Source organism: Lissotriton helveticus, chromosome 11 (genome assembly GCF_964261635.1).
Source record: "Lissotriton helveticus chromosome 11, aLisHel1.1, whole genome shotgun sequence".
NCBI lineage: Eukaryota > Metazoa > Chordata > Amphibia > Caudata > Salamandridae > Lissotriton > Lissotriton helveticus.
In genome coordinates, this window is record NC_136072.1 from 474,364,211 (window position 1) to 474,382,815 (window position 18,605).

At 41.2% G+C, this 18,605-nt stretch overlaps 1 protein-coding gene across 1 annotated transcript in view; it reads left to right on the forward strand.

Moving 5' to 3' along the window:
• GPC1 (glypican 1) overlaps window positions 1-17,832 on the forward strand; it is a 418,979-nt gene extending 401,147 nt beyond the window's left edge. The window contains exon 9 of the mRNA XM_078666069.1: window positions 17,478-17,832. Coding sequence (XP_078522195.1) covers window positions 17,478-17,692 — 215 coding nt within the window. The 3' untranslated portion in view covers window positions 17,693-17,832. The remainder of the gene's footprint in view (window positions 1-17,477) is intronic.
• The last annotated feature ends 773 nt before the right edge of the window (window positions 17,833-18,605 follow it).

Sequence of the window (18,605 nt, forward strand, 5' to 3'; positions counted from 1 at the left end):
TCTGCCAAATTTCATCTACATCCATTCAGGCATTTTAACACTACGTCTGCTTAAACTAAACTCTACAACATGCCACTCACTCCACTGAACGACATTATGCTCCAATTTATAACAAGTCACTCCACTCTACAACACCCCCCTCCACTATATGACATTCCACTCTGATACTTCATGCCACTCCACGCTACTCCACTCTACCACATGCCACTCCACTTCATAACACTCCACTCTACGATATGCCACTCCACTTTGACACACCACTCCACACTATGCTCCTACAGTCCATTGTGAAATACTCTACTCCACCCTCTATGCCCCCTCACTCGACTGTACAACACTCTACTCTGCAAGACACTCTGTGACACATTACTGCACTCTACTGTATGACACACCACTCCAATATATGAGTTTATTCGACTCTACGCTACGCAATGCCACTCTACTGCACTCCACTCTTTTCCACCACTTCACTCTATAACGCTTTACTTTGCTATACTCTGTCACTTCACTCTATTCCACTCTACCACACTGCACTGTATGACACACTCCTCTAAAGTACTGTACAATACTCCATTAACCACACTCCGCTCAAAGACACTGGACGCTCCCATTTGAAGAACATTTCTTATTTAACTTTCAAATTTAATTAAAAAAACTGAAGTTAAACCTTAGTTATAGTTAGACACCACCTTTAAATTACTATAACTTTATTTAATATTAAACCAAACTTAAACTAGACAAACATTAGAAATTCAAAAGTTATAGTTATATCTTAAATTTATCATTAACGCAACACCTTCAAATTATTATAACTCACACATCCCCATCCACAGTGTAGCGAACTAGGTAGCCACACTACATTAACTATAACTCGTGCCTTCTCCATGCTCTGCTTATACCCCTTTATAGTACATCACTTATGCTATGTGAAATCATACCTTTCATATCAACGCTATGACATCTCAAAGAAGATCATTTGTGAGAACACTCTGCATGGGAGAGTGGTGAAAAATCAATGTGAAGGGGAAGATGTGATGCACAAGGATCACTGACAGAATATCGACAGACAAAATTTCGACCTACCAAAATATCGAGGTAAAAATATAGAATGCCAGAATATCGACTGCCTATCTACAAACAGGTAAGTACAAAAATATCGACTCCAAAACATCGATTGTAAAAAATATAGACTGTCAAAATATCGAATTTTTTAAATGTCTTAACATTTATTTAAAACTAATATAATGATAAATATAATTAGTTTAAACATACTTAAAATAATTGAATAAATGTAAAATTAATAAATAATTAATGTAACTTTAAAATAAAAAAATTAAAAAATTTAATACATACATGTATATATATATATATATATATATATATATATATATATATATATATATATATATTACCTACTGGCGGTCGCCAGTAGGTATATATAGTTAGGATTTTTTCTCTATGGGATTTTTGAAAATTCTATGTCTAATAACTTTGGCGTTTGTGGACGGAATTGGCTGAAATTTTCAGGAAAATGGCACATTTTGTTTCTGAGCAGCCCTTGAAAATTTGGGGGGGGGGGTTCGTCAAGGGGGGGCCGAGAAAAAAGGGGGGTCCCAAAACGTGTTTTTAACATTGAGTTTTCCATAGGGCGGTTGGCCTCACTTTTAGCCCGAACGGCTGAATGGATTTGCACGAAACTTGGCAAAATTGTAGGGACTGGTAGCCCAATGTGCCTTTGCTAGGTCTCAATATATGTGCTTCAGTGGATTTTGAGAAATTAACGTTCAAAAAAAGATATATATCTGTAACAGCGGACCGGGCAGCGCTCCGGTTCGCGGACTTTACGCGTTACGGAGCTTTGTGAAGCGAAGCTGATTGGTTCTCTGGCGTCTGTGAACATTCCAAACAGTCCGTAGCGGCCGCCATCTTGTCTCTCGGTAGGATCGAGAGACAAGCGGAGGCCAAAGCGAAGGGGCAAATGACCATAAGGGGGCATAGTAGATCCTCCCTGACCCTCTAGGTTTGATGTGGAGGTTTTAAAAGGGCCCCGCGGGGCAAAAAAAAAATAATAATAATAATCGAACGGCAGAATGGATTTGCACGAAACTTGGTAAAATATTAGGGACTGGTAGCCCGATGTGCCTTTGCTAGGTCTCAATATATGTGCTCCAGTGGATTTTGAGAAATTAACGTTCAAAAAAAGATATATATCTGTAACAGCGCTCCGCTTCGCGTAACGGAGGTTTGCGAAGCTGATTGGTTCTCCGGCGTCTGTAAACATTGCAAACAGTCCGTAGCGGCCGCCATCTTGTCTCTCGGTAGGATCGAGAGACAAGAGGAGGCCAAAGCGAAGGGGCAAATGACCATAAGGGGGCATAGTAGATCCTCCTTGACCTCTTAGGTTTGATGTGGAGGTTTTAAAAGGGCCCCGCGGGGCAAAAAAAATAATAATAATAATAATCGAACGGCTGAATGGATTTGCACGAAACTTGGCAAAATTGTAGGGACTGGTAGCTCGATGTGCCTTTGCTAGGTCTCAATATATGTGCTTCAGTGGATTTTGAGAAATTAACGTTCAAAAACAAGATATATATCTGTAACAGCGCTCCGCTTCGCGGAGATAAAATTATCTCTGTATTACCTAGCTGTTGCTAACACCAGTTAGCGACGGCTAGTAGGAGATAGCGACCATCTTGGGCCCCACTTTGCATGTGAGTGATATTTATCACTAATGACATGCAAAGTGGGCATGCCAAGATGTTAGCGACTGGAAACAGTCGCTAACATCGCTATCTCCTATTACCAACTTTTGGAAATATTCGCGATAAGCGCGAATATCTCCAAAAGCTACCACCTGCCCTGAGCAGTTCTTAGCCATGTTATCCAATGGGAGGTGGATAACATGGCTAAGAGCATTAGCTCGGTAATGCATGAATATCGCTGAGTTTTCAGCGATATTAATGCATTGCGGTCGTTTTTTATCGTATTTGCGATAAACCTTGATAATAGCAAGGTTTATCTGCGATAATTTCTGAAGATGCTTAGCGGTAAAAAATGTGTTGCTAAGCATCGTTAGGGATAAATATCGCTTAACTTTGGTAATATGCCCCAACGTCTGTTAACGTTCGATTCGAAGGAAATCAGGAAGTGTTGAAAAACATTGTCTGCGCCATCTTGCCTTTTTTCAAATGCCACACTTTTGTCGTGCACGGCAGTCATTTTAGATGCCTTGACCAGACCCACTCTCTGCACGCTGTCGATCCTTAGCATGGCTCCCCACCCTCGCAAGCATCTCCCCCAGGCAGTGGTCACCCCCGCTCTCTGTCTTATGCATGGGTAATAAACCACCCCCCATCTGCGCTGCTCTTCACTGAGAATCACACCCTGTGCCCGCCCGACACCTCCCTTTCGCCCTATTCACTACCGCACCCTCTGACACTCCTTTTCCTCTGTGTCCGATTGTCCAGGCCGGTCCTAGGGTATCAGCTAGCCCTGCAGATGTAGTTTATGGCCCCAGCTGTAAAGAATCACCCCTCTTCAAAGGAGTTATAGTAGATCAAGGCCCACACTCGATGAGATCCGTCACAGCAGACGCGTTCCTATTATCTGAAAACCATCCTGTATTGTGATTGGGGAGGGGACCGAGCCTGAAGCGGAAGATTCCAGGGATGACTCTTTGTACATCAAAGTTTTTACAATTATGTGTCACATTAAAAATATATAGCACTCCAACAAAGTAGTAAGATTATAAAACTTTAATAACTTATAAATATATACAAGAAAACAAAAACAGTAATAACATATAAACATTTTTAGGGAAAAACAACGAAGTAGCGGTCGGCTGTGCGAATAGTCCCAACGCAGCACAACGTCCAGATTTCACTGATTTCGGCATCCGGCGTGGGGCGTCGCGGGGGGTGGGTCATCAGTAGCAAACTGTTGTGCGAATAGTTCCAAGGCAGCAGAACGATGGCACCAAGGTGATGTCCAGTAAGTTGCCGCACTGGTTTTGGTATCCTACAATGCTGCTCCGAATAACGGCGTGGGGCGCCCCGGGGGAGGCGGCGTGAACGGGCCTCTCCAGGTGGAGTCTCGTCTGTTGTAGTGGGGCGCCCCTTTACCGTTTCAGTTGCCATTCCGTCCGCTTTTGGTCCACTGTGTCAAAAGCCGCAATTCGGCTGAGTTGCGCCCACTCTTGCGGTGCAGCGATAGGCGGCTGTCACAGGACTCTCAAAATGGCGGCAGGCTGTTTCCTTTTTGGGCCTGGTCCACTGAAATGGCCCTGGGACACCTTGGAAATCGGACGCTTGTCTGCTAGGTCTTGGACCCCATTCTCGAAAGCGTCCCCTCCGCCTTGAGGATTCATCAAAAGTTTTGGGGGCCCCCGACTCCTGCAGGCTTCTGGTGGGGAGCGGCTGCCATGATTGCTCGCGGAATGACTACGACGGAGCCACGAGATGGTGGTGCTTTCATGGTGACGCCAGCTTCAGTCTGAAACATCCAGAAACAAGGTGGGGCTTTCATCGTTTGGGGGAAAAAAAAAAGTTTTCATCCAATGAAAAGTGTTGTTTTTAGGTCATATGATCAAGCCTTCCATCATTAGGAAACCAAAAGTAAAATGAACCAATGAAAAGTTTTATAAACAAGTCACATGACCTGTTATGCGGCATAGGGTATAAAATGCGGAGAAAATACGTTGGCACGTGAGGCGGCGTCAGTAGCGGACCGATGTGCGAATAGGCCGAAGGCAACACAACGCGTCAAGATCCGGATGGCACCGAGGTGGTGTCCAGCAAGTTGCAGCACTGGTGTGGCCATCCTACAATGCTGAAAGTCGGCGTGGGGCGCCCTGTTGGCCTGTGAGTTCGCGTCAGTAGCGGACCGATGTGCGAATAGGCCGAAGGCAGCACAACGCGCCAAGATCCGGATGGCACCGAGGTGGTGTCTAGCAAGTTGTCGCACTGGTGTGGCCATCCTACAATGTTGAAAGTCGGCGTGGGGCGCCCCGTTGGCCTGTGAGATGGCGTCAGTAGCGGACCGATGTGCGAATGGGGCCAAAGGCAGCGCAACAACATTTTCTGAATAGAAGACACCACAAGGCGCTGAGATGCCAAGATCCGGATGGCACCGAGGTGGTGTCTAGCAAGTTGTGGCACTGGTGTGGCCATCCTACAATGGTAAAAGTCGGCGTGGGGCGCCCTGTTGGCCTGTGAGATGGTGTCAGTAGCGGACCGATGTGCGAATGGGGCCAAAGGCAGCGCAACAATATTTTCTGTATGGAAGATACCACTAGGCGTTGAGATGCCAAGATCCGGATGGCACCGAGGTGATGTCTAGCAAGTTGCTGTACTGGTGTGGCCATCCTACAATGCTGAAACTCGGCGTGGGGCGCCCCGTTGGCCTGTGAGGTGGCGTCAGTAGCGGACCGATGTGTGAATAGGCCGGAACCAGCACAAGGCGCCAAGATCCGGATGGCACCGTGGTGGTTTCATAGTTGAGAGGCACTTCATCTGCAGTGGGGCGCCGAGATCCGGATGGCACCGAGGTGATGTCTAGCAAGTTGCTGTACTGGTGTGGTCATCCTACAATGCTGAAACTCGGCGTGGGGCGCCCCATTAGCCTGTGAGATGGCGTCAGTAGCGGACCGATGTGCAAATGGGGCAAAGGTAGCGCAAGAATATTTTCTGAAGAGAAGACACCACAAGGCGCTGAGATTCGGTTACCACCGAGGTGATGTCTAGCAAGTTGCCGCACTGGTGTGGCCATCCTACAATACTGCTCCGAATAACGGCGTGGGGTGCCCGAAGGGGGGGGAGGAGGCGGCGTGAACGGGCCTTCCTAGGTGGAGGCTCGTCTGCTGTAGTGGGGCGCCCCTTTACCGTTTCAGTTGCCATTTAGCTGAGTTTCGGCCGCTCTTGATGCTACAGCGACAGGCGGCTGCAACAGGACTCTCAAAATGGCGGCCTGTTCTTTGGATTTGGGCCAGGTCTACTAAAATGGCCCTGGGACACTTTAGAACTCAGACGCTCGATTTTTTTTTTTCCTTTCCTGTACATGCAAAAAAAGGTAAATTCCCGGTACGTTACACGCTTCATCTGCCACGATGTACTCTCCAGAGGAACCGAAAAAAAATATAGTTATGGTAACTATACCATGCATCGTCATATGGAGAGGTGGCACCAATTAATTATAGTGCTGCATAAAAGAGAGATTTGGAGGAGAACCCCCGACCTGCCAGTACATTCATCAAAGAAGTGGCACTGACAGCATCAGAGGCAAGGGAAATGGTCCCAAATATTTAGAACTTTGGAAAGATTAAAATGACATGTTTAGATTGTGGCAAATTAATTTCATGTGGACAGATGAGTGTTACTCTAATAAATACAGCATATGAACATCATCATAGTCGATGGTTGGTAGAGACATTTTGACTATATCCTGGACCTGCCCGTCCTCGCCCAAAATGGCGCCGGAATAAATGGGACTCGTAACTCCTTGTTGTGTACTTGTTGTAAAACCTTGATATCACGAGATACGTATGCAGTTTTGAAGCACATGGCGGGCGGGGACGAGAATAGATTGACTATTTCGACATCTCTATTGATATTAAGTTGTGATGTGTTATTGATTACTGTACTATTGAAAGTTCGAATTAACGTCACCCATGGTACTTGCCCGCAAATGTATATCTAGATAATTTTATTGTAACTGGCCCTGTCGTATTTTAATTATAAAATGTACGTCCACCGATTCCGCAACTGTTAGACACCTTAGTTCTTGCAACCTAATGGCTCGCCCGTTACGTTCCTCTACAGTGTAAATGTCTATTCATCATATACGATTACAGTTTGCTCCGTGGCCGGCCCACGTGGTTATAGGCTCGTATTTGTATAATGAAATTTTCACAATAAAGGTTTTTAAAAGAAAACATGGTAGTAATATATACATTGGTAAAGTTTTTAATAATAGTCACTGTTTTAGAATCATTAAAAGGCAAGTGAAATAAAGCAGACCAATTACATGAAGGGTAAAAGGTATAATACGCAGGAACGCAGTAAAGATAAATGGTCAAGGGCTGTTGTGTTTTCTACTCCTGCAACATAAAGTGATCGATAAGAATCTCATATTCAGGCGTATCGGCGACTAAGACAGCAGGTCGACCCTCTTTTGCTCAACGGCTCCGTCATGGGACGAAGAAACGCTCTTTTTCTCGAAAAAAGAATATATTTTACTTGCAGGACAGTTGTAAATTTTCCGGGAAAGTACATTAGCCTGGAACATTATAACATATATTTTAGAAAAAATTATGTTCGGAAGTAATAAAAAGCGTAATTTTTAGGTCATATGACCAAGCCTTTCATCATTAGAATAAGAAAAGTAAAATGAACCAATGAAAAGTTTTATTAACAAGTCACATGACTTGTTATGCTTACGTTACGCGCTGCGCGTCGCGCCCCGGATGACTTCCGGATGCGCTAACGCGGCGCGTCATATGACGCATTACGCGACAACGCAGGTCCAGAATATAGTCAAAATGTCTCCACCAACCAGCGGTCGGAACACAACCCCTTTCAGCAGGCTAAATAGTTCTGCTAAATGACAACAGAAGGGACAGGCAACAAGAACCATCAGTCAAAGAGGGGAGGGCTAGTTCTTCTCTACCGGGTTACATTGGGGCGCTACCGGAACTGATCGAATTGGTAGTCTACAGTGTTTCTGGATGTTTCAGACTGAAGCTGGGGTTAGCATGAGAGCACCACCATTTCGTAGCTCCGTCGTGGCCATTCCGCAACCAATCATGGCAGCCGCTCTTTATCGTTATTTTGGGCGGGGTGGGTGGCGGAGCCGAGCTGTTTTGCAGCCATCATTGTGTGGAGTTCAGTTCATCTCACTAGTTTTGTATTTGTCATGAGGGGTTGTTCCTAATGTTTCTATTTTAGCGAGGTCAAAAAGAGATCCCATTAGTGGCCTACTGATTTTGCTCGATTCCTTTTCTTTTTTTTAACACGATTTTTCGTTATCTGCAAAGACTAAACAGAGTATTGCGACTCTGTGTTTGTTTGTAAATAGAGAATGAACCAAAGAGAACCAATTCTAAAACAGTAAATGCTTGGATAACAATCAATCAAATGGAGAGAGAAGCAGGCACGACGTATTACAACGGGGGCAAAGGCCTGCGTTAACTACCTTTCACTATCTGCAAAGAGAGAGTACTCCTAATAGAAATGAGGGGGGGGCACCATTCAAAGCAGATCAGTGTGCATAAACACGAAAATGTTTTCACTTACCACGTACTTGACATTCGACAGCTTATGATATTTGCTATTAAAAAACCATTGAAATTCACTGAAAAAACCATAGGTTATAGACCATATATAGTTAGGAATTAGCATTTACAAAACCTTGAAAATTCACTGAAAAAACCATAGGTTATAGACCATATATAGTTAGGAATTAGCATTTAAAAAACCTTATTTTACTCACACAAAACCATTGAAATTCCATATATAGTTAGTTGCACTAACTATATATCGCGCACCCGCAATCCACTGCTGATGATGTCACATATTACATCATTCATGACATGGTCAGTGACATCACTGATGACATCACTGATGACATCTCAAATGACATCACTGATGACATCACTGATGACATCTCAAATGACATCACTGATGACATCATGACACACCAATACCAGTTACTACATACGCACTCACTGATTCCTACGTCTACACACACATTCACTCATTCACCCATACAATCACTCATACATACAGTCACTCATTATTACAACACTATCATATGCACTCATACACCTATGCAGACAGTCACACACTGCCACTCATCCATGGAGTTACTCACACACCAAGTCAGTCCTGTAAAGAATCAATCACACTTCCATTTCCTCATGTATACAGTTAAACACAGAACACCATACTTCAGTGACATCACTGATGACATCACTAATGACATCTCAAATGACATCACTGATGACATCTCAAATGACATCTCTGATGACATCATGACACACCAATACCAGTTACTACATACGCACTCACTGATTCCTACGTCTACACACACATTCACTCATTCACCCATACAATCACTCATACATACAGTCACTCATTATTACAACACTATCATATGCACTCATACACCTAGTCAGTCCTGTGAAGAATCAATCACACTTCGATTTCCTCATCTATAGTTAAACACAGAACACCATACTTTTCACACATATACTAACACATACTTACTCTCTTATACAATCACTGATACAAGTACACATTGATATGCACAGAGTCACACACCTCCCAGCAAGCCACACACACACTCAGTCTTCCATACATCCACTCATTCTTCAATATGTAAAACGTATTTAAACTTTACAAAAACACACAGACACTAGATGATGTCATCAGTGATGTCATCAGTGATGTCATTTGAGATGTCATCAGTGATGTCATCAGTGATGTCACTGACCATGTCATGAATGATGTAATATGTGACATCATCAGCAGTGGATTGCGGGTGCGCGATATATAGTTAGTGCAACTAACTATATATGGAATTTCAATGGTTTTGTGTGAGTAAAATAAGGTTTTTTAAATGCTAATTCCTAACTATATATGGTCTATAACCTATGGTTTTTTCAGTGAATATATATATATATATATATATATTACCTACTGGCGGCACCACAAGCCTTTGAAGAAGCGGATGTACCGCGAAACGCGTCGGCAGAAGTGGAGTCACGGCTGCGAAAGGAGCAGGCTGACATTATCCTTACTGATGAATAAAGGGTTTGTGCTTGGAACTCTATGCTGGTGTCTGAGTGCCTTTCAAAAAATGAAGCAAGCAGGAGCGTGATATATATATATATATATATATATATATATATATATATATATATATATTCATATTATTAACAAAACATGTACAATATTTTTACCGTAGGATAGCGAGAGGGTTACATTTAATACAACCACTCCAGTAAGTGCAACAGTAGGGAAAACATTGGATAGCGTAGGGGTAAAAATTACTATTCCCACACCAAAGAGTGCAACAGAAGGGAAAGCGTTGGATAGCGTAGGGGTAAAAATTACTATTCCCACTCCAAAGAGTGCAACAGTAGGGAAAGCGTTGGATAGCGTAGGGGTAAAAATTACTATTCCCACTCCAGTGAGCCCAACAGTAGGGAAAGCGTTGGATAGCGTAGGGGTAAAAATTACTATTCCAACTCCTGGGAGTGCAACAGTAGGGAAAGCGTTGGATAGTGGGAGGGTAGAAATTACTATTCCCACTCCAGAGAGCGCAACAGTAGGGAAAGCGTTGGATAGCGTAGGGGTAAAAATGACTATTCCCACTCCAGAGAGTGCAACAGTAGGGAAAGCGTTGGATAGTGGGAGGGTAAAAATTACTATTCCCACTCCAGAGAGTGCAACAGTAGGGAAAGCGTTGGATAGCGTAGGGGTAAAAATTACTATTCCCACTCCAGAGAGTGCAACAGTAGGGAAAACGTTGGATAGCGTAGGGGTAAAAATTACTATTCCCACTCCAGTGAATGCAACAGTAGGGAAAGTGTTGGATAGCGTAGGGGTAAAAATTACTATTCCCACTCCAGTGAGTGCAACAGTAGGAAAAACGTTGGATAGCGTAGGGGTAAAATTTACTATTCCAACTCCAGAGAGTGCAACAGTAGGGAAAGCGTTGGATAGTGGGAGGGTAAAAATTACTATTCCCACTCCAAAGAGTGCAACAGTAGGGAAAGGGTTGGATAGCGTGGGGGTAAAAATTACTATTCCCACTCCAGTGAGTGCAACAGTAGGGAAAGCGTTGGATAGCGTAGGGGTAAAAATTACTATTCCCACTCCAGTGAGTGCAACAGTAGGGAAAGCGTTGGATAGCGTAGGGGTATAAATTACTATTCCCACTCCAGTGAGCGCAACAGTAGGGAAAGCGTTGGATAGCGTAGGGGTAAAAATTACTATTTCAACTCCAGAGAGTGCAACAGTAGGGAAAGCGTTGGATAGTGGGAGGGTAAAAATTACTATTCCCACTCCAGAGAGTGCAACAGTAGGGAAAACGTTGGATAGCGTATGGGTAAAAATTACCTTTCCCACTCCAGAGAGTGCAACAGTAGGGAAAGCGTTGGATAGCGTGGGGGTAAAAATTACTATTCCCACTCCAGAGAGTGCAACAGTAGGGAAAGTGTTGGATAGCATAGGGGTAAAAATTACTATTCCCACTCCAGAGAGTGCAACAGTAGGGAAAGCGTTGGATAGTGGGAGGGTAAAAATTACTATTCCCACTCCAGAGAGTGCAACAGTAGGGAAAGCGTTGGATAGCGTAGGGGTAAAACTTACTATTCCCACTCCAGAGAGTGCAACAGTAGGGAAAACGCTGGATAGCGTAGGGGTAAAAATTACCATTCCCACTCCAGTGAATGCAACAGTAGGGAAAGCGTTGGATAGCGTAGGAGTAAAAATTACTATTCCCACTTCAGTGAGTGCAACAGTAGGGAAAACGTTGGATAGCGTAGGGGTAAAAATTACTATTCCAACTCCAGAGAGTGCAACAGTAGGGAAAGTGTTGGATAGTGGGAGGGTAAAAATTACTATTCCCACTCCAGAGAGTGCAACAGTAAGGAAAGCGTTGGATAGTGGGAGGGTAAAAATTACTATTCCCACTCCAGAGAGTGCAACAGTAGGGAAAGCGTTGGATAACGTAGGGGTGAAAATTACTATTCCCACTCCAGAGAGTGCAACAGTAGGGAAAACATTGGATAGCGTAGGGGTAAAAAATACTATTCCCACTCCAGTGAATGCAGCAGTAGGGAAAGCGTTGGATAGCGTGGGGGTAAAAATTACTATTCCCACTCCAGTGAGTGCAACAGTAGGGAAAACGTTGGATAGCGTAGGGGTAAAAATTACTATTCCGACTCCAGAGAGTGCAACAGTAGGGAAATCGTTGGATAGTGGGAGGGTAAAAATTACTATTCCCACTCCAGAGAGTGCAACAGTAGGGAAAGCGTTGGATAGCGTAGGGGTAAAAATTAATATTCCCACTCCAGAGAGTGCAACAGTAGGGAAAGCGTTGGATAGCGTAGGGGTACAAATCACTATTCCCACTCCAGTGAGTGCAATAGAGGGGAAAGTAAATACTTCATATATAAATATAAATAACATAAATATTAATACTAATTACAAATTAATTAAAATATTTTACAATTGTATAAAATATATTAATTAATCAATAACAATTAAAAATAACAATTAATTAATAATAAAAATAACCTAATAATACTAATTATTTACAAATTAACCATACATTATTTTACAATTTAAAAATATTTAGAAATTAGACACAAAAAAATATTTAAAAAATGTAATTACTTACTATTAAATTACTTTCCAAGCTGTTCCCCTATAAACCCACAACCCACTACAGAAAATAATTTAATAAAAGTAACATAATTATCAATTTATCAATTACAATACATTACCAGTTATATTTGAATTAATTACCAATTATTAATTATTTAACAATTATTTCTAAATAAATACCAATAAATAAAATAACATATTTAATTAATTATAATGAAATTACTTCGCACCCTATTCCCCTATAAACCCACAACCCGCTACAGAAAATAAATTATTAAAATTAACATATTTATCAATTAATCAATTAAAATTATTTACCATTTTAATTTTAATTAATTACCAATTAATAATTAATTAACAATTAATTCTAAATAAATACCAATAAATAAAATAACATATTTAATTAATTATAATTAAATTACTTCCCACCCTATTCCCCTATAAACCCACAACCCGCTACAGAAAATAAATTATTAGAATTAACATATGTATCAATTAATCAATTATAATTAATTAATTACCAATTTTATTTTAATTAATTACCAAATAATAATTAATTAACAATTAATTCTAAATAAATGCCAATAAATAAAATAACATTTAAGTAATTATAATTAAATTACTTCCCACCCTATTCCCCTATAAACCCACAACCCGCTGCAGAAAATAAATTACTAAAATTAACATATTTATCAATTAATCAATTAAAATTAATTACGAATTATATTCAAATTAATTACCAATTAATAATTAATTAACAATTAATTCTAAATAAATACCAATAAATAAAATAACATATTTAATTAATTAGAATTAAATTACTTCCCACCCTATTCCCCTATAAACCCACAACCCGCTACAGAATTATATTACAAAAAAAATAAAAATTAATATTAACTTACCTTAATTTCGATATTTTTGTTGTCTATATTCTGTCTAGTCGATAATATGTACATTCTATATTTTGGAATCGATATTATTGCTATTCTATTCGATATTAAAATTTTCTAGTCGATATTTTGGTAGTCTATATTCTGTCTGGTCGATATTATATCTATTCTATATTTTTAACTCGATATTCTGTCTAGTCGAAATAAAAAACTCGATAGTTTGACTCTATACCGATGCACATGAATGTGCTACTATCCGAGTAGATCTTGCTGCCACATGAGTAGAAAATCTATTTGAGAATCAACACTCAGACCACAAATGTTCTTGCAATTGCTTGTGGTAAAAAAATCAATCAAGAAGACTTTCTAGAAGCTGGAAAATGCACTAGAGGGCACCCAATCTTTCTCACATTCACCAGCTCATGTGCTGGAAAAAGATTTTGCCATGCTGCAATTGGCAGAATTTGGCAGTATTCCTCAAATTCCATGAGCTGCGTTAAACATTATTTATATCATTATGTCAGCCTGTTGGACTTGGCCCTCTCTTTAGGGTCACCCCAACACTCATTGCCTTCCCCCCTCTTGTTTTTGTGAACTTAGCTTGTGTTGGCAGTTGGACTCCTAACACTTTACCACTGCTAACCAGTACTTAACTGCTAGTACACTCTCCCTAAAATATGGTAAAATTGGCTTACACCTAATTGGCATGTTTATTTTACTTATAAGGCCCTAGTATATGGTACTGCATGTACTCAGAGCCTGTAAATTAAATGCTACTAGTAGGCCTGCATCACTCATTGTGACATCTAATAACATAGCACTCTTACAATGTCCCAGGCCTGCCATTACAGTCTGTAGTGCAGTGTTAAACTGCCAATGTTGACCTGACAAAATAAACCTTTTGCCAGGCCTACATCGTCCTGTTTAGTACATATGTCACCCCTAAGGTAGGCACTAAAATATTTTACACAGTGCCTCTAAGTCAAGGCTGTCTGCTTTTGTGCCAAGCTATGATAGGGTTAAGCATTGGTTAATTTAGTTACACCTGACAAGGAGTATGGTTGTTGCTTGAGTAGGGTTAATACCCTTCCTCAACCAATAACCACATTTTATAGTTCATACACATTCCATCTTTTCTGATCTCTTATAAAATGCCTAGAAAGCATTCTGTTTTACTTCTTATCATTTATATCCCTCGGAACATAATCATTTTTTTTCTCGGACACCGTATTGAACAGTTAGTAAAAAGCAACGCGGTTAATGTGGGATTGACCACTATTGATTGTGCGCAGACAGTCTGAGTATGATCATGTCACATCTGCACATGCCCTTCCCCCCACTACAGCCCTGCACAAACCAGCATGGATTTGAATGTGAGATTTGGAAACAAAGAGATAATATATGGTCTCCTGATATGTTCGCTTGAGCAGTTCAGATTGTAGCAAATATCCTATGCTCTGCTCACATAGTGACCACAATGATAGGTGTTAAGCATTTTATTATAGTTTGGTTAGTTTGCATATGGCCATGATGTTATTATTCAGTTATTATTTTAATTGCATGTCCCTTGGTATGAGTGTTTCATGTATTACTCCCCTAGAATGTGGAATCAACACCTAGGATATGGTGGTGTAATGTTATTAACCATCTGCATGATGGATGGTATAGAAGAATGTTGCCATATTTAGGTCATCTAGATTGATGTAATCATCTATGACTAATCATAAGAAAAGAAATTAAATATAAATGAAGTATCTATCAGACCAAGGATAAAGGGTGCAAACCTCCGGGGGTTCACTGCATCCTATTTCTCCACGCCATTGCATGCATCTGCATAAAAGAAATCTCTGACTCATTATTTCAGTTAGGGATTCCTTCCCTGGTGAGATAAAGCTGTAGGCTTCATTTTACCTCGATGTAGGTAGATGAGGGTACATCCAAACGCCAGCCACAGCAGACCTTTCTTCTACAGGTCACAAGACACAGAAGTAGTCGCTACACCAAAGAGAAAATATAGAACTTAGCAAATCCCAAACCTATTGGTTGAGAGTTCGACACAAGTCCTAAAAAAGAAGTGGAGGGACTAAATAAATTAGGCAGTGTTCAAGTCACATCATGGCGTGTGACATCACAGCACTTGACATCTCCTGGTGTGACATTGCACGTGGGATCACAGGAAGTGGCATCACAACCCACGATCTCACAGGAAATTACATCACAAGAACTGACATCAGATCTTAAGACCTCACACATATGTTTTGCAGGTCAAGCATGAGCACATTACAATATTTAACAAATTAGATTTTACGTCGGAGTCGTGCCAAAAAAGTGACACCATCCCGACACAAAATCCAGGCCTCAACGTATACATTCATACCTGCTAACTTGAAGAACAATCTCACAGTGTGAGGGGGAGGTTGGGCCTTGAAGGGGTGGGGCCTCATGCCAAGAAGTACCTACGAGGCACTTTTGAACCCTGCCCCGCCCCAAATCACCTCCTCCCCAAATAAAAAAGCTTGCTGGGGCTGGTGCTGATGTCCTGGAGTGTTTTCACATCAGTTAATGGATGTCGGCAGTTAAAACCCTCATGAAAATGAGCTGGAAAACCACTGTTTACAGTGGTTTTCTGCTTGTTTTCCCTGCCACACTGTGATATTGGCTCTTCACCAGGTGACCGTGTAATGGGAGCCGATATTGGATGTCACACTGTGACACCGTGTGAGTTGGCAAGTATGTACATTTTTTTTAACCCTGCCGCTAAGAAATTGGCAAGGAGAAGAAACATGGCAGTAAATCTGTTCTGCTTAATTGGTTGCAAAGTCTACATTTTGAAATAGCATATGGGGTTAAAGCACTTCCTGAATAGATCTTTGTGTGCCTAGTAAATCTCTGGGAATAATAATAATGGTAAGATGACTATGGAAGTTAATACACTTGCTGGAGAGATGTTTTTGTTTAGTCCCAGTTTTGAACCAGAGTAGCAGAGAGCGTTAATATGTCTTCTGCAAAGCACATCATATGACACAAAGATGATAGATTTTTATTTTATGTAGATGGGTTAGTGGGTTACTGCTTTTAACAAAGAGATCTTTTTGCTACTTGCAGTTCATAAATTGTATTTATTCCAATATAGCACAGTGAGTTATGAAGGGCGTGTGACTCCTACAATTTGTAACCCTCACAGTCTTGTGTAACACATCCTATATAATGATTTACACACATGATGTCAATGTGTATGTGTGATGTAAACGCTACAACACCTTGGATTGTGATGAGTAGTACTATAAAAAAATGAAATAGTGTATTTGAATTGTTATTTGTGTAAATACTGGGACAGACTAACACATCTGACATTTTACAGTGCGTACATATGTCTAGTATACAGAGACTGAACAAAGTCAAAAGCATGCCTCTTTTGAGTGCCTGTAAATTAATAGCAAGATGGGAGCCCTTGTTACCCCTCCATTGCATTTGCAGCTAGGTGTGAGGTTCCAGATAGCTGCCAGCCAGGATACTCTAATAAAAGGAGGCCTGATTGGTGTGGAACTCAAGAAGAATCCCTCTTTGAAGCCCGGGGCTGCCCCAAACTTTTTGAAAAGATTTGGGGTAAATGGTTCAACCTAATATCCTAAGGTGGGTGTGTGTTTTTATGATTTATGATAACCTCATGTAAGATTCAACACTGAAGAATGATTTACAAGTGTCTGTCATCTATCGTACGGCTCTATATTATCCAGATATTGTGCTTGATTTCGCTGCCAAGGTAAATTTGTGGTTTGTCTTAAATTCAATAAACTTGATTATCAAGAAAAGGAGGCCTGATTTCCCCATATCTTAAGCCTTTATTTTGGCCCTGGCTGGAAATTAAAATAACGAAGCCCCTTTGTCACCTGCACCTTGCTGCTCAAGTTCAGCATATTTCTGTGTGGCCCAACATCTTGGCAGGGGAGACAGCGTCTACCCTGTGAAAAGACGCCGTCCAACCATTTGTACCCTCGACTTGTGCCCTGGTTGAGAGCCCAAAATGACAGGGAGCTGGTGATTGTTCAGGAGGGTCTCAATTGCAATGTTTTTATTTTGTTCATTGTTGCTGTTGTTATACCTAAATGCTTGGGGTGTTTTTATAGTCATACAGTAACTTACAAGAGAGCATCTCTAAACACAAAGTTCACACTATGTACCCTCTTGTTTTGCACAGGTGATGACTTCAGCGGCTCCGGAAGCGGCGGCGGCTGCCTCGACGACATGTGCGGCAGAAAACTCGAGAAGAGCACGGTTAAGAAGCAGTCAGACACCCGCACGGTGGCGAAGAAAGCTGGACAAGGTGTCCCTGGAGCAAGCGGCGCCTTCCAACCCTCCTTTTACCTCCTCCTCCTCTTCCTCCTGCTCACTGTGACTTCTTTTACAACTTAACACCGCGGTGCGTCGTTTGTTTCTAACTTGCACCGCGCGGACTGTGGGTGAAAGCTTCACTCTGACCTCGATGCTCCACATTTCACCAGTCGCCGCCATAGCTGGCAGTGCCAGAGTTGACTGTTTCTGTCTTTTGCGCGTTGGGTTCTTCAATGCACTCCCTTGTGTTTTTTGGTTTAACAGTGTTTTTGTCATGAACAAACTTTTAATTGAAGCAGGGTCGGTATGATTTCCAGGAAAATTTAAATTTATTGGCAGTCAAATATGCAGACACCTAATACTGTTATACAGTATCATTTTTAGAATACAGTTGTTAAAAGCACGCCTATCTTGAGCTGAAATGTAAAAAATGATATATTTTGTTTTACAGTAAAATGCTGATGACTACATTGCCTAGGTGCATATCATACTGGAGGGAGCGATGTGTCTAATGACAACCACTTTCCATGAAGCTAACACTTGTCATTGTTTCACTCCATTGCGTGGGAATAGCCGAGACATTTCTTACCCATTGTACAGCATTCACGGTCAAATTTGTCGCTGGGATTGTTAGGCAACAAAATGGAGGACAGCGCCTCAAAAAGTGATATGCTGTGATCTTTCTTGATTTTTGCATGATATTCGAAAAAGCAGTCATGTGACCTTAATATTGACCAGTGAAGTAAAAATGGCAGATCATTTCACAGTCCGAAAGAATGTGCATGAAGAGATTTCATGTTTGGGAGATGTGTTTACTTCAAGAGGAATTTTTAATTTATTTTATTCCCAATAGTTAATATTTGCACTTTTTCCAACATGTTTCATACTAGAAAGAATAATTGAAGACAATTGTTCAAGTGTTGTACACTTCATGTTTGTAAACATTTTTCAAAGACCTCTAGGGATAAGGTATTTCATTGTTAACCATGTAGCC